The following is a 21726-nucleotide window of genomic DNA, read 5'->3' on the forward strand; positions in this document are numbered from 1 at the left end:
AAATTCCTGAAACCCTAAACTCATCTGGGTGATTTTTGGATATGTTGGGTCACCCAGATCAGGGCTATCAGGGGATGTAACTTGCGGGTTTTATATGTTTTTTGGGTACTCGTGTGAGGTTTGGGAAAAAAGTGTGTTTTTACTGTAATTGGAGATAATTGGATTAGATTGGTACAGTTCCTGATCCAATTATTGCCCAGGCAAGGTATTATCCATTTATGTAGGAGTGTCATGTATTGTAACACTGTTGTCATTGGACTGTGACTTTGTAATTCAGTCTTCAATCGGGTGCAGGTGGGAATACCCCTTGCATGGTGATTGTCATAAAAGGCCAAGTGTGGTCCCATTAAAATCAGTTCACTTCACCCTCAACACGCAGCCTCGTCTCATGACTGTAGGGAACAGCTATAATCTCTGCTCCTGGGATTGTTCTTTGGATTGCAATAATCACTAGCTCTTGTAAGAGCTACACTGCTATACCTACTATAAGCTCTTGGAGGAGAGGCCTTCCCATTGGGAGCAGGATCCAGGAGTTTGGTCGTCGAGACCCCAGCCAAGCTGCGGCAGCAGCTAAGGGGCTGCTGTGCTTATGGTACTCAGCTAGGAAGCATCTATTGGCGGAGGCACCCAGTCGGAGTGCCAGGCGGTCCGTCACAGTGATATTTCCTCTGGCAAAGTCTTTGATGCAGCTGGTAGATCTGCTTCAAAGACTGCTGGAACCCCCTTCTCCACCAAGCCACTCACAATGGGAAAGGTAGACTAGCCCTTTCACCTTATTGATAGATTGTTTATGTTAATTGTGTATGAGCATGTGACTAATATTGCATTGACTTGGCTCTAAGGAGAGCAACAGAGGCAATATTGCTACCCCAGAAGCATAAGCAAGTTATGGATGGATTTGTGCTGAGGCTGGCTCAGAGACACTACTCCTTACTATGCTGCTTTACCGTTATGTAGAATCGTTATCTCAACTCTTGCCTACTACACTGTGGTTATCACTTTTCATTCCTAGTGGGTAAGAAACAATTAGCAAGTTCAAGAAACCATACTTTTCAAGAATATGCTTGTGAAAAAGATTTATTGTTTTTTCTGCTTGAAATCTTAAAAAATGTTTGGGGCATACGTTTTTCTTATCTTCCCATAACGCTAGATATATATTCAAGCTGATTGTCAAGGAAAGTAAAGCCAATTAACACTGTACCTGGGAACTTTGTGGATCCAATGGCCTGTAGATCTATCCTTCCACTTAGGATGGTTTGGGTCATAACAGTTTATAAGACCATTACACAAAAAAAAAGTATATTCACTTCATAGCAGTAATCAATTTACAGGTCACAAATCCTTGTGTAAACTAGTGAAATAATCAGTTTCAATATTTTAACTCATCCACCTGCCCCAACGTAGAGATAGCCACAAACCTTGGCCTATATATAAAATTCTCGTGTTTACAACCCAGCTCATGTATTGGGGAGTGATGTTAGGAGCTAAATGTTAATATAACCCATCAGGAGACTCCCACACTACTACAGAGACATTACAAGCTACATCCAGAGTCTGCAGGAGAGATCCAGCAAGTTTCCAGGTAAGCTCATTACATGTACACCCAAGAAGGAACAAAAAATAATGAAGGGGAGGGGGGAGGAAGCCCTGCATTCCAGTTAACATGGCCTATATTTAAGAGCATGCAAGTCTTGGACAATAATACAATTATGTCTTAAACAAAAGATGTGTAACAGCAGCAAATAATGCATAGTAATAGTTCATAAAATGTATCTCCAAAATGGCATTATTTAGGACAATAAAACAATTTACTTTAACATAAGCCTAATTTATACATATAACAGATTTCTATTAATGGACTGGTTCAGTGTTTAAAAACTCTTTAATATTTTGTACAATTTGCCCTGCTAAGTCAAGCCCTTTCCCTCACACATACAGATGCCTCATTCAAGATTTTGTACAACACCAATTAATTTCAGGAAGTTCTAATTTTAGTGTACTTGACAATCTTTAGGTTTTGTAATGAAGCAACATGCTGCCAAATATTTCACTCCAATGTCTAGCGCACGTATTTTCCATAGCCAGTGGTCCCCAAACAGGTCATCGTGAACCAATCATAAAAGGTTTTTCAATATAATTACTGGACTAGGATTAGACAATCCCTAACCTGGATAACTGCTGGGTTTGAGACCAAGGTTACAGAAACTACTGCCACTAAAACATGTTAAATAAGTGATACACAACCCTAAAATGTTGTGCATATAATTGTCGGACTTGGTAAGATTTACCTTTTGATATTACTATCACAACAGACTGTCGAAAAAAAATAAAAATTAAAGTTGGATGCAGATAAAAAATAAATAAAAAAAATAATGAAGGTTTTAAAAAGCAGTGTACAAAACAAAATAAATAGAAAAAAAATATATATAAAATCATACTAGATTCTCTCACACACATTCGGCAACATTTCATTTTTATAGCTAAATTTTTCTTGAATGAAATGTTTTAGATTGCAATCTATTCCTCTGAAAGCAATTCATAACTTTACACAAAACAGAGTAGGTAGCAACATATTTCAATTAAGACATAAAAAAGCTGTATAAAAAAACAAAACAAAAACAAAGACCTAAGATCAAGAGTTACAATTAGGTGCAACGTTTCATGTGCTCTAAAACATATTCTGGAAAATGCAGACTGCATACTTGTAAGCCATCCAGCTTGCAAGGCATTCTAGGATATTCGTCCTCTTTCCATTTGTTCTCCTCTGGATCAAATGTTAAGATGGAGTCACTGTAGTGACCATTATAACAAAGACCACCAAGCACCATGATTTGTTTGTCCAGGACAGCTACTCCATGACCACTCCTCCCAATTGGCATGGAGGCCAAAATTGTCCATTGATCCATATCAGGATCGTAAACTTCTGTAGAAGGACAGCCTTGCGATTCAAAAGAAGCTCTTAAGATAACGCAAACACCTCCAAACACATACAATTTCCCATTGTAGGAAATCATTTTATGAAAACATCTGGCATAATTCATTTTGCACTTGTTTTCCCAGCAGTTTGTAAGCACCTGTGTTCTCCTGGTCCTCTGCTCCACTGTCCCCTCTTTACTTGGGTCAAAAACACATACTTGTTTGGACGTAGAAGAAGATGTAATCCCTCCAGTGATAAACAACTTATTGTTGAGAACAGTTCCTTCGTGTCCATACTTATTAACAGGATATGGATCAACAAATTCCCATTTGTTTTCGATTATATCATAGCGCTCGGTTGAGTAAAAGGTTTCATCTCGCGTCCTCCCGGCCACAGCATATATATATCTGCCAATGACCCCCACAGCAAACTCTGAGCGTGGCACAGACATGTCGGATAATCTCATCCAGCTGTTTTGCCGTGGATCATATCTAAATACTTTTGATGAGGCATGAAATTCTCCATCAGGACCAAGCTCCTCTCCTCCAAGCAAGAAGACAAAGTTGTTGACAATTGCAAGGCAGTCGGGACGAAGCGGTACCAGAGGACCTTCTAGTTCCCACCAAACTCGCGGTTTGTGTAAAAGAAGGATCTTGCTGTTGACCATGCTGTGTCCGATCATGCCTCTAAATACTGCAGTCTGAGGTTTAGGTGAACGAATGTGGTTTGATTTCATCTCCATCAAAGGTTGCTCGCTGACATTATGAAAGTAGTTTAATGCCAGCTCAACTTCATGCCTCAACTGACGGGAGTATCGATAAAACTCAGATGTTTTCACCTGTGAAGATAGGGTGGGAAGACTCAGATTCAATAAGTGTATTCTGAAGTAACAGAAAAAACAAAAAAGTAGCAAAATATAAGTGAAAAAAGGCAAATTAATGAATCTAACAAGTTTGCGAGATCTATCATAAAAAGAGATTATAAAACTTTCACCAGTCAAAATATTTCCTGAGATGGTATGAATCCAGTTTAGTCAATAAAACCTAGGTAACCTCATATAAAATTGATTTTCCAGCAAGGCCTTCACTATGTAGATTTGCCCAGGGAAGAAAATACTACAGATGGTGTGGAAATATAAATTGGTTTATCACAGCCTGCCTTGTGCTAGAAAGTTACATGCGTTTACCTCCTGATCACTGACAGTATTACACCCCCCTACATAATACACCAGGAGTAGATGTCACAACATACAAACTACTTTATTGCGTTTTAGTTTTATTCACACAGTACTGTGCCAAATGTTAGTACCTGAAGCAAGCGAAGCACCACCTACACAATCTCAATGTTTCAGTTTAAAGGGCCACTATGGCCACCAAGAAAACATTATCTTAATGATGCAGTTTGTGTGTAGTTCATGCCCAGCCAGTCTCAATTCTCTGCCATTTAAGAGTTAAATAACTTTGTTTATTCAGTCCTGTGACTTACACAGCCTTTCTAAACACTTCCTGTAAAGAGTCATCTAATGTTTAGACTTCCTTTATTGTAAATTCTGCTTAATTTAGAATTTCTTATCTCCTGCTCTTTTAATAGCTTGCTAGACCCTGTAGGAGCCTCTTGTGTGCAATTAAAGGTCAACTGACAGAGCATTAAAACATTTTGAAGTAAGTTACATCTGATTAAAAATGAAACCATTTTGTTTTCATGCAGGATGTGCCAGTATCAGGCAGGGGAGGTGTAGCTAGGGCTGCATTACAGAAACAAAATTGATTTTACTCCTAAATGGCAGAGAATTGAGCAGCGAGACTTCAGAGACATGATCTGTACACAAAAACTACTTCATTAAGCCAACGTTATTTTGGTGACTATTGTGGCCGTTTACAAATTGCTGAAAACCAATAGTGCATACCTACTGTGGATATAAATCTATAGATTATAAACACACACATACGTACATATACACCTCTCCTCCTTTTTAACACCAAACCCACTTAAAATAACCATAAACTGCATTGCTTTTATGAATTTGCCAGTACCCTGCACTCCCAATGTTAAAATAACATGCCTGACAGCAGATACCACCTAAATGAAAAAGTGTGTTGACATCACTGTAAACAGAAAGTACCATTCCTGTGGGTTATAACTTCAGCAGTCTGCCTGTATTGCTGGTAGTTTTCCCAAACGACATTATTAATGATACAGATAAATTACAACTTAGGTTAGTGCTCCTAAGAGATAGAACGTAACCAAACACCAGGGACAAGCCCCACTTTGCAGGTTTTGATGTCAGTTTTCTGTATTTCTACATAGTTAAACCTTTGTAGCTTGTGAAAAAATATAAAAAAAATAAAAATCACAAGTGTGAGGGACACACACACACACACACCACTCAGGAACTGACAGCATTGAGTGAGTTTAACTACTGAAAGACAACCAGCCTGGATTAGAAGAAAACATGTACGCATACTTACGGTTTCTCACACTGTCCACAGCTTGGTTGTAAATGAAGTATTTTAATAAGGGCTGCTGGTGTATTACAAGGGATAAGCCGATGCACAACCAATATTTTTTTTCTAATCCAGGCTGCTTGGCTTCCAGCAGTTCTGCTCATTCAGTGCTCTCAGTGGCTGAGCTGCTGTGTAAGGATATGGAAGGAAGATTATTTTTAATTATTTTATTCCCATACGGGTGAAACTAAGGAGGCAGGCTTATGGTGCAACATTTTCCCAAAACAGCATATTGGTGAGAAAATGCTTTAACATTATTATTGGTATTCCTGTAAAGGACTTGATGTGGCAACTTTCAATAAGGTGTATTATTCGTTGTATTATTTCGTGCATTTGATTTGTCAACCTGTGCTACATGCATTACTACCTAATATTTAAAAGTATATAGTCATGTTCTGTGTAATTTATATATCTTGTTAAAGGCAAAGATTTCAATTTCCAACTGTATTTATCTACCCCTCCTTATCTGTAGCATTACAGCAGCCCTTACCTTACATGATGTCTCAGACCCTGATATCCTTACCTAATGCAGCAGAGTACGCTTACAAAAAGTGGGAAGGGTAGAGAATATATAGCTACATTAGATGAAGGAAGAAAAGAAAACTCACGGCACCATAAACTACTCATTGAAATTTTACAGCTTGGGTTCTCTCCTTCACAGTGTACTGTAGTCCTTAAAATGAAATTTTAGGCACTGTAACCATGTCATTGAATTATGGCACTTGTAGCCTTCTGGCACCATCCCGCAACGGAGTTTTAAACGATTTACCAATTGTTTACCACTAAAAAAAAAAAAAAAAAGGGTCTTAGGCTGCCAGCAGCCTTGCCCCCAATAGTATGGCCAAGGCAGATATTGCACTCTTTTTAGCCATAGCAATAATGGACCCTGTTGGAGGATGGTCAACTGACACTCATTTGCCCAAACGGTACAGAAGGGGCAGGCTGCTGGGGGCTTCTCAATTAGCATTAAATCAGTCAAAAAATAATTAACAGTGAACAGAGGTATATCAGCAGAGGACTCCAGACACTAAGCACCTAAATGAGATGAAGTGGCCACAGTGGCGCTAGAGTGACCCTTTAACAAAGATCCTCTAGTCTGTTTGAACGGACTCTTGGCATTTGTGTTATTGTTTTTATAAGGTTATATTTGTAACTTAGCTTGCAGATATTCAGTTTTTTAGTACTGACCCCAATGCATAAATAAAATCCTCATTCACTTCAAGGGACACTCCAGAGACCAACACTACCGCCCCCCTCCCCCCATGGATCATGTCCCTGCAGTCTCACTGCTCAATTCTCTGCCATTTAGGAGTTAAATCACTTTGTTTATGAACCCTAGTCACACCTCCCTGCATGTGACTTGCACAGCCTTCCATTAACACTTCCTGTAAAGATTCATCTACAATTTATCCTTCCTTTATTGCATGTTATGTTTACTTTAGATTTTCTTATCCCCTGCTATGTTAATAGCTTGCTAGACCCTGCTGTATGTGAGTAAAGTTCAATTTACAGAGAAAGATACAATTGTTTAAGGCAAATTACATCTGACTGAAAGTGAAACCAGTTTTTGTTAATGCAGTCTGTGTCAATCAGAGCCAGGGGAGGTATGACAAGGACTGCATAAACCGAAAAAGTGATTTAACTCCTAAATGGCAGTGAATTGAGCAGTGAAACCTGAGCAGCATGATCTATACACTAAACCGGCTTAATTTAGCTAAAGTTGTTTAGGTGACTATAGTGTTCCTTTAAAGACTACAGTCCACTGGAGTTGTTGTAGTGCTTATGGTTCTCTTTTAATCTGTGTAGTGCACAATGTAGAAATTATACACATACATGCTCCCTAATGGGGTCATGTAATACATTTTGTCTCTTTAATCTCAGAGGTTTACCCTGAGAGGGAATCTCACATGGAGCACTTTCCCTCGCGTGGACACTCATGCACACCTTTACAGTGCTTTCCCACTGGTTCCATGGCGACCAATGACTGGCTGAAGTATGACTGACAATGTATGTCACAGGCACTCAATCATAGTGCAGAGAATTCCGGGAGGAAAAGACACACTGAAAATGATCTTTTGTTCTTAAAAAGTTGTTTTATTCATTCAATAATTCTTTAAATATATTTTAAGAAAAAAGGGATATTAAAAAGAAAATCCAGCATTACGCACTTGGACAGATTTGGAAGGATAATGTGCAAGCAACATTACTGCATTATCTGAGCAACAGTTTTGAGGAAAATGGAGGAACTGTAACCCATAACCATTACAATAAACTGTAGTAGTTATGCTGCTTAGTGTCACTTTTCAAAAAAAATAAAAGCACAGCTGACAGAGCATGTTTCCAGTCAGCTATTTTGATCTTTGAATAAGAATTTACAAGGGTTCACATAGAGAATGTGTGTGTGTATGTGTGTATGTGTGTATATTATATATATATATATATATATATATGTTAAAGGGTCAAGGATTCAAGAAATTGTACCTTGAGGCAGACCACTAACAATGGGAAACAATTTAAACATGATTATTTTTTTTTTAAAGTTGGGAAAAACAGGGATAATTAGTAGGACCACCAATTCATGCATAGCTTTTCTGCTGCTAAAGGAGACCTGCCAATTTTAGATTATCATTCAGCAGGTTTGTAAAAAGGCACACCACTGGCCGAAAACGGCCCATCTACGGTCAATAAAAAAAACAAAACGGAAGCAACAACTGTAACAGTATTTTACTTTAGGTATAGGTATATGTAAATTGCACTTGGCATAACAAACACAAGGCAAATAAAGGTGCTATTTAAAGAAGAAAAAAAAAACCTCCCACTAAAATGTTTTAGAAAGACATTGAGGGGTCATTGATTTGTCACATGCTGCTGTGACTGGTCCTCTTCCGGTCATTACAGTAACGATATAAAAGTAATGAAGCCCACACCATGTTTAGTTACAAATATAAGGTTATTGGTAGATCAGCTCTTCTAGGCTCCCATTCTTTAGGGCTTTTTTTATGTCTAGCAAGTCTAGAAATCTTACCTATTGGTGTAGTGATGCCCTAGCTAAATTTTGGATCCTGTCTAGTGCTTTCAAACTCACCAACCTTCTCATAGACACTTGATGGGGTCATCAAACAAAACCTGATGTTTTGAATGATGGAATCAGTGTGCCTCCATCGCCTTCTATCGTGCCGCAACCAGGCCTGAACTGCTTCATATAGCTCTATCTCAGGGAATCGGCTCAGACGGTCACTGTCCAAATAGCTTTTTAGCTTCTCAAAGCTTAGGTAGGACAAAAATTCAGGCCTGGACATAAGAGGCACAAAATTCTCCAGCAGGAAGGAATCTAGCTTCTCTCGAACGCCTTCTACATCCACACTGAAATCATCCAACAACCTCATGATCTCTGCGCAGTTCTCCAAGCATATTTTGGCCATGAGGAAAGAGCAGCAGAATTTTACCACCTCAGTGAGCTGCACATACATGGCTGCTTGCAGGATCTCATGGACAGTAGCCATACTAAGATCAATATTCCCGTAGTACATGAACTGAAGGACATGGCTGAAACCTGTTGCCGTCAATCCTTTTAGGTAGATTTTATCCTGGTCACGTTCCCTCATATCAGCTGTAAACATGATGCGGAAGTAGTCGCTCTGAGTAGCCAGCAGAGCCTTGTGAGCTTGGAACTGGTGATCCTCTATCACAAGGGTGACATCAACCAAGAGGCCCTCTTCATACAGTGCTCTGAAACCAGCAGAGACACTGCTATCATGAATTGAAGAGGAATAGCCTTCCACGTCCCCAGCCATGAATCACCTAAAGAAAACAAATGAGAAAAATCCATTACAAATCTACACACACACACACAAAGAAAACCCTCATGTTTTATCAATCTATAAAACCTCAGAAAATAAAATCAGAGATTCCCAAAAAAACAAAAAAAAACAAAACATTTTTTCCCTGGTCTTACACAATATATTCTAGCAGTTATCTACCAAATTGAGAATTGAAAGTGAACTGCAAACATAGAAAAGCAAAACACGGTAGTTGGGAACTACAGCTTTCTAGTCACGATTTCAAGGTGAGCACTGATGTGTGAGACATTAAGACAAATGTGTATCAAAGAGACTTTTCTTATAGCAATGTGCTGGCAAGCATTATTTTTTTTTTTAGCTCAATCACAGAGTTGATGGCTTAAAGGGACACTAAAGTCCAGGGTTCAACAAATCCCATTGCCAGGTCGCTATAGCGATTAGAAATTTCGCCCTGGCGCACAGGATGTCAGCCCTTTAACCCCTTAAGGACCAAACTTCTGGAATAAAAGGGAATCATGACATGTCACACATGTCATGTGTCCCTAAGGGGTTAAGGAGCGTGGGAACTGGCCAACCACGGGTGCATTGTAGGAAGCGTGCGAGGGAGCAGTAATCTACCTGCAGCTCCTCTCTGCTCCCTCGCATGCTGTTTAATGATGCCGGGAGCCAGAATATGACGTAGCTCCGGCCCTGGCATCACTACAGAGAGCGCGAGGGAGCGGCAGGCAGGCACAATAGGAGAGGAGCCCCACTGGACCCCAAGGAAAGATCCACTCAGCTCTTCCAAAATTAGAGTGGCTGAGTGGATTGCAAGAAAAATAAAAACCTCAGTTTGTGTGTGGGAGAAAATGTCTGTGTGAGTCTGCGTCTGTTTAGGTACCTGCCCCTCCAATCACATGAGAAAGTTGTTTTCACTCACTCCCCCCCTACATGCTGTGCCCGTTTCACCATGGCAGTGGTTGGTCAGTCATAATGATCTCAGCTAAGGGAGAATAATTCGCATGCGCAACAAAACAATGTGCCAATTGGCATCTCCTCATGGAGATGCACTGAATCAATGCATCTCTATAGGGAACTTTTAGCGCGTGGAGATGCTGAACCAAGGATTCTCTAGTGGCCATCTGAGTGACTTACTAGGCAGCAATGTAAACACTGCCATTTCTCTGTTTACATTGAAAGGGCTGCAGGTACAGGCTATAGACACCAGAAAAATTACATTACGGTGTAATGGTTCAGGTGTCTATAGTGTCCCTTGGAATTTCATTTCTCTCATTGAAAATTAAACTTAAAATTAGTTAGTAAAAAAAGCTGGCTCCGAGACGTGTCTGGCACGAGCTCCTGCCTAGCTGGCAGAATCCGGGGCGAAAACGGCGGCTATATAGCCCAAGGTCATCTGAGGGGGGCACCACCCACGTCGGGGTGCCCTACTGAACCAAACAACACCACCCCGGAGCCAGTCAGGGCCGGGAGCGCAGGGACCCACATGTGGCCTACTTGGGCTAGAGCCGGGGGGAGGCGGCCGTTCTCCTTGGCGCAGGAGCCCTCAAACGACTACATTTCAGCCTACACCCCTACCGCCCACCGGACCGGTGGGGGATATCCTGGTTCCCACTAGACATATCGACCAGAATGGAGAGCAGGCATGCCAGCTACACGACATATTGGGGCACCAGGCCCTCAGGGCACAGCCAAAATGGCCACCCAGCATAGACTTAAGAGCGGAGCATCCGCACCCACGTTCCCTCTGGGGACTTTTGACCGGCTCTGCGCAAGCCTCAGGGAGGCACTGCACAGCCGAGGAGCAACCTACCGCCAAGCAGACAAAACGGTGGCCTCGTGGGTCCGACCAGCAGCGCGACACAGCTACTACAGGCATGTACCTCGAGCTTTCAAGAAGGCTGTCAGGCAACGCAGATGCCAGAGGGCCTCAAAACGGGAAATGGCGCCACGTTTTTCGGGCGCACGCTCCCACTCGCAACCAAACAAAACCAGAGATTACAAAACATGCGACGCACAAAAGTATCTCACCCGACCAAAATCTCGGCATCCAGCGCAGCATGACTCAACTCTCTAGAGCCAACCCTGCAACACAAGTGGCTGTGCGGCTGCACACCCCACAGAGCACTACCGGAGCCGACTCCTGACGCAGAGACACCAAGCCCAGGGGCTACAAAGGAGGGACTCGTACCGACAGCAACCGGGTCTTACCAGCGCTGGGTATAGGCAGAAGCACCCACCAACTGCCTCACAAGGGTATTTTTAGCCTGGACTGTCCCTAGCTCTCACAACAGCTAAATACCCAGACTCAGATACCTAATGCATGTCCCACGCTGACCATGCTCCCATGCCAACACTAACCTATTATAGTAATGCCATTTCTGATACAACTTGTTCTCCGTGGTTCCATACCTAGTTAACCCTTGACACAGCAGAACATTCTTATGTTTAGATAGCACAGCAATGTTACTCTACATGTTTATCCCTTATCTAATGCCTTCTAGCATACCTACATACAGCATATCCTATGTACCACACACTAACCAGTTACTGCTACACTGTAAAACATGCTATCACACTATAACTACACTAGCATTGCTAATCTAGCATTGTTAAGCATCAACTACCTAACCTTACTCTGAAAAATATAACCGTTTAGGAGGGAGAGATTGATTTACATGCCACTGCCTAACTTTTGCAAATCTTGAATTACGCTGTTGTGGCATTTGTTGATACCCTGTAACTGCCTGCACAACAAAAATAAAGAATAAAAAAAAACTGGCTTTTAATTCACTTTTTCTGGCTGGCTCCTAGATTCTAAACAGAATTGTCAAGCCCTGCTAAAGTCATCAGAATAACTACAGCTTATTGTATTTGTTCTGGTGAGTAGAATCAGTACCTTCAGGCTTTTCAGAGAAAAATCAGTGTTTACATTACAGCCGAGAGATGCCTCCACTGGCCACTCCTTATATGGCTGCTAAAGCTGCTTCCTTGGGCAGTGCAAAACAGATTTACCCTTACGTGAACGAGTCCGTAACCACAGATCCAGTATACAGACTGCTTATAGGGACAACAAATCTGAGCAACCCGTGGCAAAACATTTTCTTGAGAAGGGACACTCGTTGCCCAACCTGAAACTGATGGCCATGGACCATGTTCCACCTTTGCGCAGAGGTGGAGACCGCAGTAAGCTGTTATTGCAGAGTGAACTTTACTGGATTAGGACTCTACACACCGTTCAGCCATTTGGTTTGAATGAAAAATACTCATTGGAAGTATTTTTGTAAATATTGGTATCGTGGTTTTGGTTGATAGGGGAACGAGAAAGCCCACCCAGGGGGATAGGCATCTCTAATATCCTTCCCATTATACTGCTTTGCTATTCACTTATTTAGCAAGTTGTTGGCACTTATTGGCGACTATTAAGGGCTTGGAGGTAACCCACCCTGGGGGATAGGCATCTCAGCCATTCTTAATTTCAGCCTAAGGCTCTAATGCATTTTGTGCTCCTTACTAAAAAAACAAAAAAATTCTTTAGGATGATTCATGTTATCTGTCTGATGGCGGACGGGTTTAGGGTTAAGAGACCCTGGGGGATAGGCTTCTCAATTACCCATTCCACCCAGTGCCAATAGGATTATTACTATATATCTATAACAATGTGATTTTGTTGAGGACCTTTGCTTTATGTCCCTCGCTTGTATTATTTTGTATTCTGTATATATTATGTGATGTATGCCGGTCTATATAGATTCGGGGATGCATTGGTTCTTTGCTCTGCTGCTTGAATGTTTGAGTTATTTATGTATTTAATTTATGTGTTCATGTTAGACTAGACTGGGAGTACGCCAGTCATTCTTGGTACCCTCTTCTCTTTAGATCACTGCAGCTCTTAGTGGCTATACTTGTATCTTCTTGTTATTGTGCATTACATTCTTTTCCCCATAGGTTTAGTTGGTGGATATTTAATCACCCTTTATCTGGCATCGTCTTTTCATGTTTTCTCCCTTTTTTGACTAAGAAGTTCTGACATTTATCCTTTACTACTCTTTTTACCTGTATAATGATATCTAAGGATTAGGAGTGATACATTACTCTTGGTACAATTATGCTTTCAATTGCTGTTTGTTGGTACTTTGCTCCCTGTAGTTAGATTGGAATCTCTGCAGGTTTGATTGCTCATGCCTGCATTTTATTTTTGTATTTGTAGTATCAGTTACAGGTCTTTTTTATGCATTACCTATTCCTTAGGTAGTACAGTTTGTATATTTATATCTTAATAGGTTGCTACAGGCTAATTGCAGTTTGATCGCTTTTCGATTAGTTCTGCCTGCTGTCTATCTCTAACGTGTTCTCTATGGATTTTCTCTGTATCTAAATGGCCCCTGATGGGGTGTATAGGTCTTTCTTCAACATTTATAATTTATTCCTGTATGCAGGCTATGTTTTTAGTTATATGTACAGGGAGTGCAGAATTATTAGGCAAATTAGTATTTTGACCACATCATCCTCTTTATGCATGTTGTCTTACTACAAGCTGTATAGGCTCGAAAGCCTACTACCAATTAAGCATATTAGGTGATGTGCATCTCTGTAATGAGAAGGGGTGTGGTCTAATGACATCAACACCCTATATCAGGTGTGCATAATTATTAGGCAACTTCCTTTCCTTTGGCAAAATGGGTCAAAAGAAGGACTTGACAGGCTCAGAAAAGTCAAAAATAGTGAGATATCTTGCAGAGGGATGCAGCACTCTTAAAATTGCAAAGCTTCTGAAGCGTGATCATCGAACAATCAAGCGTTTCATTCAAAATAGTCAACAGGGTAGCAAGAAGCGTGTGGAAAACCCAAGGCGCAAAATAACTGCCCATGAACTGAGAAAAGTCAAGCGTGCAGCTGACAAGATGCCACTTGCCACCAGTTTGGCCATATTTCAGAGCTGCAACATCACTGGAGTGCCCAAAAGCACAAGGTGTGTAATACTCAGAGACATGGCCAAGATAAGAAAGGCTGAAAGACGACCACCACTGAACAAGACACACAAGCTGAAACGTCAAGACTGGGCCAAGAAATATCTCAAGACTGATTTTTCTAAGGTTTTATGGACTGATGAAATGAGTGAGTCTTGATGGGCCAGATGGATGGGCCCGTGGCTGGATTGGTAAAGGGCAGAGAGCTCCAGTCCGACTCAGACGCCAGCAAGGTGGAGGTGGAGTACTGGTTTGGGCTGGTATCATCAAAGATGAGCTTGTGGGGCCTTTTCGGGTTGAGGAAGGAGTCAAGCTCAACTCCCAGTCCTACTGCCAGTTTCTGGAAGACACCTTCTTCAAGCAGTGGTACAGGAAGAAGTCTGCATCCTTCAAGAAAAACATGATTTTCATGCAGGACAATGCTCCATCACACGCGTCCAAGTACTCCACAGCGTGGCTGGCAAGAAAGGGTATAAAATAAGAAAATCTAATGACATGGCCTCCTTGTTCACCTGATCTGAACCCCATTGAGAACCTGTGGTCCATCATCAAATGTGAGATTTACAAGGAGGGAAAACAGTACACCTCTCTGAACAGTGTCTGGGAGGCTGTGGTTGCTGCTGCACGCAATGTTGATGGTGAATAGATCAAAACACTGACAGAATCCATGGATGGCAGGCTTTTGAGTGTCCTTGCAAAGAAAGGTGGCTATATTGGTCACTGATTTGTTTTTGTTTTGTTTTTGAATGTCAGAAATGTATATTTATGAATGTTGAGATGTTATATTGGTTTCACTGGTAAAAATAAATAATTGAAATGGGTATACATTTGTTTTTTGTTAAGTTGCCTAATAATTATGCACAGTAATAGTCACCTGCACACACAGATATCCCCCTGAAATAGCTATAACTAAAAACAAACTAAAAACTACTTCCAAAACTATTCAGCTTTGATATTAATGAGTTTTTTGGGTTCATTGAGAACATGGTTGTTGTTCAATAATAAAATTAATCCTCAAAAATACAACTTGCCTAATAATTCTGCACTCCCTGTATATGTATTATTTTGTTGGTTATACTGGGCTGCTATGGGAACGACCCCGGGAGGCGCACGTCTATGACATCATCAGTGTCAATTGTTTGACCTGAGCAGGCTGCTGGTCAGGTGCCCCTGGGATCACTCCTATCCTCAACCTGGGTAAGTTAAGGGGATATTGGGGGTATATATTCTTATGGATTTGATTTGCAAGCTCATCCTGATGAAAGTCTGTGATACAGATTGAAACGTTGACTTTTATTTTGAGCCAATAAAAGCTAAGTTTTATTCATTCAACTTGGAAGTCCCTGGAGTGCCATCTTGTACTTTTGGCTGTATCGGTTTGCTGATAAGCACCGGGCAAGTACATCAAGGAAGGTGGAGTGTATTACTATATATATATATATATATATATATATATATATATATATAAAAAGTTGGAAAAAAAAGTCTAAGAGGGATTGAAACATTGACTGTCCCACCTTTGCACAAATAAAATAAATTATTGCACAAGACTACAAGCTGAGTGCATTTCTCTGGATATATTAAGGCACGAAATATCACTGAGGCAAGAACAGGACCGTCGGTCACAGTATTTTCCAATGCTAGGACTCTTCGGTTTATTTTCTTGTTCTGCCATTCTCATGCATTCTGTACATTTCACATTCAGACCCATCTTCTCTTATTTACGACACCTCACTCTACCCTTCTCTAGGTCATACTGATCAATATTGCTTCAAACAAAGGAAGAGAGGAAAACTCTCATAAGCATGTCTTTTAAATATGTTAGCGCAATAAAAAAACATAATTGCATACTGCAATACTCTTATTATGGAGCAATAGATAGCTATTACATGGAATGATGTTACCAATTGCCTCCCTTTTCCTAAAATGTATAAGACACAACATTTTAAAGGGACATTATAGTCACCACAACCATTACAGTAGTAATTCTGGTATCTATAGTCTGTCTATGCAGGCTCAGCACAAAAATGCAGTATTTACAATGCTATCAAGTAACACCTTTCGGTGCAGTCACTCAGACTACCACTAGAGGAGTTTCCTATTTTCGTGCTGTATTGTGTGCAGCATTTGTGTTCAGCGTCTCCAATCGGGACCATCACAGTTGTTGGATGAAAGGTAAGTAAAATACCTTTATTTTTTATTTCCATTCAGAGGAAGGCCAGTCTCCGAAATAGATAGTCCATTCTAAACAAAACTATGCACTTAAGATGTTATGCCACCCAGATCAGCAAAATTTGGTTCAAATAACCCATTTACAAAAATGGTTAGAAACTCTCATATTTAAGAAAGGTAAAGAAAGCTGCAATTTCCTTATTTCAACAAAATGACCACGACTCAGTATCATCTTATATATGCTTTAAAATCAAATGCAAAATCCTATATAGCATGTAGGATTCTCATATTAAAACACTATATTACTACAGGATTCACTCTGAACAAGTCCAGTAATATACAGATTTGTTAAATAAAGTCACTTGTCTCTTGCAGCTGAACCTACAGAAATCTGCAATATTTTGCCAAATGGCAGCAGAATGCGTAAATGGTTAATATATTATATCATAAAACATAGATGTGATAAAGGAAATAATTCAGTTTTAATTGTTAGGTCTATGGAGTTAACCCTTTCCCATGGTGTTAGCCATCAAAACGATTGTAATTAAAGCTTTTTGCAGTACTAGCACGTATTACACTTGTCAATAGTCTGTCAACATAATTGGTTCAAGCAAATTGCACAAACTATACAAACAGTTGAACTGAATTTGCAGTCGGACACCTGGGAATTCTGTCTAATTATCATGGTCTTACAAATTCAGTCACATTGTTTCCTCACTTTGGTTGTCAGCCTTTTGACCATCAGGACATTGTACAATCTGATCTACTTTCACTGTAATTCTGAGGCTGTACTGAAAAATCCAAACATTGGAAAATCTCTGAATTTTGCAGTCCAAATGTCCCAGAATTATTTGAGAATTTTGACCAAAACTTTAATTCGTAACTCTGTATATCAATTTGATTCTATGAGGGCCAGGATTGATTTAAATTTTTTTTGCAAAGTGGAAGTCAGACTTTTTTTGTACTTGATATAATATTTTACTGTAGGTCATATTACCATAATACAGTTTATAAAAAGCTTTGATTTTTAGAATTTACTCATATGGGCCTTGGATTTTAGCTAAATAGAACGGCTCCGGTTAATCCTACAGAAGACTGGATGCTGCATGGGTGGCTGTGTGTCTGCCAAACTACTAAAACGATTTGACAAATTACACTGGGACAGCACCACAAACGTCACCTTGACAGCATAACCTCTACAATGAGCTATAGCGGTTATAGTGCTTGAAGGGTACCTTTAAAGAAAAACGAGTATATTTGCCTTTATGCATATTTATATGCATTTTGAGGGTATTTACAATGTAAAGGATTTGAAATAGAACTAAAAATCAAATTAGCTGACAAACAACATACAGGATTATTTAAAAGACCACTATAGTGCAGGAAAACAAACTTGTTTTCCTGGCACTATAGTGCCCTGAGGGTGCCCCCACCCTCAGGGTCCCACTCCAGTCGGGCTGAAGGGGGAGGAAGTGGGTTAAACACTCACCTTTCTCCAGTGCCGGGCTCCCTCGGAGCTGGGGACTCTCCTCCTCCTTCTGATGTCATCGGCTGAATGCGCGGCAAGAGCCGCGTGCGTATTCAGCCAGTCCATAGGAAAGCATTCTCAATGCTTTCCTATATAGACACTGACGTCTTCTCACTGTGAAAATCACAGTGAGAAGCGGGGAAGCGCCCCTAGCGGCTGTCAGACAGCCACTAGAGATTGGATTAACCCTAATGTAAACATAGCAGTTTCTCTGAAACTGCTATGTTTACAGCAGGCATGGTTAATCCTAGATGGACCTGGCACCCAGACCACTTTATTAAGCTGAAGTGGTATGGGTGCCTATAGTGGTCCTTTAACATACATAGCTCCAAACATTATGGTCACTAGATACAAATAATACTGCCTCAATAACCTTAGACAGCTTACTGCAAACAAAGGTGGAGAAAAGGGCAGACCAAGTATTGTAGCTCTAAAGCATTAAGACTGTTGCATTTCACCAACTGGAAAGTGACCTTTTTAACCCCTTAAGGACACATGACATGTGTGACATGTCATGATTCCCTTTTATTCCAGAAGTTTGGTCCTTAAGGGGTTAATCACCTCTGTTCTACATTATTATTACCACCACCACCATCATATCGCTTAACAACACCAACGTATCACCACATCGTTTTACAGCGCCAACACATTTCACAGCATGTTTGGGTAGGGTCCTCTTTCACTTACTGTTCCAGTGCGTCAACCAAGCTTTGTGAAAATTTTCGCATCTGTCTTGATCGCCCATTGTACAGCGCTGCGGAATATGCTGGCGCTACACGGACAATGTTAAAGTATACAGTAGGGATGCGCAGATTGAGATAATTTGTAAATAGCATACATAGACTGTAAGCTCCTTTACGCAGAGTCCTCAGCAGCCCATTGTTCCTGTAACATTTTGTAATTTGCTCATTTATTGTTAAATGCCCCCTTTGTATAATATTGTAAAGTGCAGCGGCGGAATGAATCGGCGCTATATAAATGCCAATAATAAGAATAATAATAATATTGATAGACACAGGAGGAGAAGGGGGGACTCTGTACCATGGGGCTCCCATTCTCTCTCAGCCATAGATCCTCAGAGGGGGTAGGTGGCTGCCTGGAAGCAGAGTTATTGGTTGTTGGCACACGGTATTGGGGTGGTGCACCCTCCCACAGCACCTACCTTGCAGCAATGCTCCGAGGGGGCAGCAGTGGGTCCTGCACACAGCCGTGACTGTAACATGGGCCAGCTCACAGCCAGCGTCTCAGCCCCCACTCGGCGCATTCACCGGACCCATGGGCTCCTGTCACACCAGATCATGCCTTCCTCCCCCCTCACAGCCCGGTCTGCTCGCCTATCCGCCCATTCAACAAGCACGCACCGACACCTTACTACCTGCCGCGAGCATCCCAACTACCGGCCACACCCACCAGACGCTGGAAGAGACGTCACGGCGCACGGGCCTCTGATTGGTCGCGGTCTAAGAATTCTCCCACCTGATTGGATAGCTCGCTATTTCCTTGTCCCGCCTTTTCCGTTGCAGCTCAGTTTTTTTTTTTCCCACGCTCCAGCGTGGGCTTCATCTTTCCCTTAAGAAATATGTCTTCCCGTGTTATTTGTTTGGCTGCCTGATCACGTGACTTAGAAGTGTGCGCGGATTGGTCGCTGAATGTAGCTTCCCTTTATTGGGAATAAGGCTTGTCATGTAGCAGGATGTGTTGATATGGATGGAGATGGGAGGGAAGGAGGTTGTGGCTTTTTGAGCCCTGGGTTTGATCATTTGTTAATTTAAATGGAATTAATATTTATTTTTGTCATTAACTGCAATAATAAAATTGTAAACTAATTATTTTGTTTGATTTTGTAACTATTTACTTGGTTATATATTTGTGGTTTACAATTTCAGTAATGTAGTTGGTAAAAAATGCTACACAAAGCAAATTAATCCCAAGTATGGAAGCACATTAAACACTATAAATATATGCGTAATGTATAGGTCCCAGCGTCGCGTCCCAGCGCGCAATTACTTATTACTGAAGCAATTTGCAAAAATCGCTGCTGCTATAAGACCCCTTAGGTGACTGACTTCAAATGAAGATGTTTTACTGCCAATTTGTACATATCTCTGCATGCCAGGCACACCGTGCAAGCCGCTTTGTTTCAACTTTCTGGCTCTTGGGGAGAGTTAGACCCACAACTCCACTCATGTCCAATAGGCAACACAAGCAAACATTGGGAATAGCACAGACAATATTGCAGTACAGTTATGCTAGCACGCACAAAAAGAGAGAAGCTGTATTTTCTATAAAGCCAAGTATAATCTTTACAGAGACATCTGGCATGCCCAGGTAATCAGTCAAACTAAAATAGTTTGACAAATCAGTTCACAAAACTGAATGGGTCTGACAATAAGCTAGTAGCATGTAGATTATGACTGCTATCAGCTTATTCATCAGTTCCATTCATCACGTGTGATAAGTGGCACTATGGTTTTGGGCAGGCCAAAAAATTAGCTAATGCTTTCCTATGGGGATTCCGGTGAGGCTGGAAGGCTACATAACGTGAGGATGGCCAGCGTCATTTAGACAACCAAAAGTCGTCTAAGCGCCTGGAAGTCCCTCTAGTGGTTGTCTTGTAGACAGCCACTAGAGGAGTACTTAACCCTGCAAAGTAATTATAGCAGTTTCTCAGAAACTGCAATAATGACCACTGTAGGGTTAAGTGACATGGGACATTGCACCCAGACCCCTTCAATGAGCTGAAGTGGTCTGGGTGCCTACAGTGTCCCTTAAGTTTCACTCAGTTGCTACAGCGGAAGTGCTTCACTAGAGCTGTGTTTACCCCTTAAAGGTAAACATTGCTCTTTCTACATAACAGCAATGCTTTATATGGATGGATTAAAACTACAGTTCCATTACACCCAAACCACTTCATTGAAATTAAAGGATCACTATAGTGTCAGGAAAACTAAGCGGTCCCACTCCCGCTGGGCTGAAGGGGTTAAAACCCTTTAAGCAGCTTACCTTTTTCCTCCCCCGCCGAGGTGAGCTGCCTCTGCCGACATCAGCGGAGCAGAATGCGCATGCGCGGCAAGTGCTGCGCGCGCATTTAAGCTGTCAATAGGAAAGCATTTTTAAATGCTTTCCTATGGACGCTCTGTGTAATGGAGGCATAATATGCCTCCAGCGTTGCAGATGCGCCTCTAGTGACTGTCCGGAAGACAGCCACTAGAGGCTGGCTTAACCCTGCAATGTAAACATAGCAGTTTCTCTGAAACTGCTATGTTTGCATCTGCAGGGTTAAAACCTGAGGGACCTGGCACCCAGACCACTTCATTGAGCTGAAGTGGTCTGGGTGACTATAGTGTCCCTTTAAGTGTTTTTGGTGCATTTAGTGGTCCTAAAAGCCCTTGTTGGACAGGGATGTAAAGCATAGACTCTTGAGACCAGAATAAGAGGTTCCTGCACTAAACTGCAGTATATTTAGGTTTGCTGCCCTGTGTCCAACCAGATTAAATAAATAGAATTCACTGACAACTTGAAAGCTCACATAATTTAATTGTTTTTTTTTTTTTTTTTAAAACACTTGACTTCCGCAAGCATAATGTGGATTTAGTTACAGTACATTATCATACTTTGCATAAATCTGCCACAATGCCAATGTACCCCAATTTTTCAGGTCCTTATATCTGATGCTCGCCTTCAGGACTTCTCTAGAGCTGCACCATTCCTTCTGAACTCCTTTCCATCCTCCGTTAGACTTTCACCTAGTCTCAGTTCCTTCAAAAAAATCTTTTGAAACTCACTCCATCAGGAAAGCCTATCAATTAAACTGTTAACAAGTTCACTTACACTCACA

At 41.2% G+C, this 21726-nt stretch overlaps 1 protein-coding gene across 1 annotated transcript; it reads right to left on the bottom strand.

Moving 5' to 3' along the window:
• Positions 1–827: 827 nt before the first annotated feature.
• On the bottom strand, positions 828–19282 carry KLHL15 (kelch like family member 15). The gene is made up of 3 exons (XM_063450075.1): positions 19051–19282; positions 8511–9222; positions 828–3755 (listed from the first exon to the last, which is right to left on the bottom strand). Exons 2-3 carry the CDS (start codon positions 9213–9215, stop codon positions 2646–2648), a joined length of 1815 nt encoding a protein of 604 aa, XP_063306145.1. The 5' UTR covers positions 9216–9222; positions 19051–19282; the 3' UTR covers positions 828–2645.
• Between the last annotated feature and the right edge of the window lie 2444 nt (positions 19283–21726).

This window comes from Pelobates fuscus, chromosome 1, assembly GCF_036172605.1.
Source record: "Pelobates fuscus isolate aPelFus1 chromosome 1, aPelFus1.pri, whole genome shotgun sequence".
Taxonomy (NCBI): domain Eukaryota; kingdom Metazoa; phylum Chordata; class Amphibia; order Anura; family Pelobatidae; genus Pelobates; species Pelobates fuscus.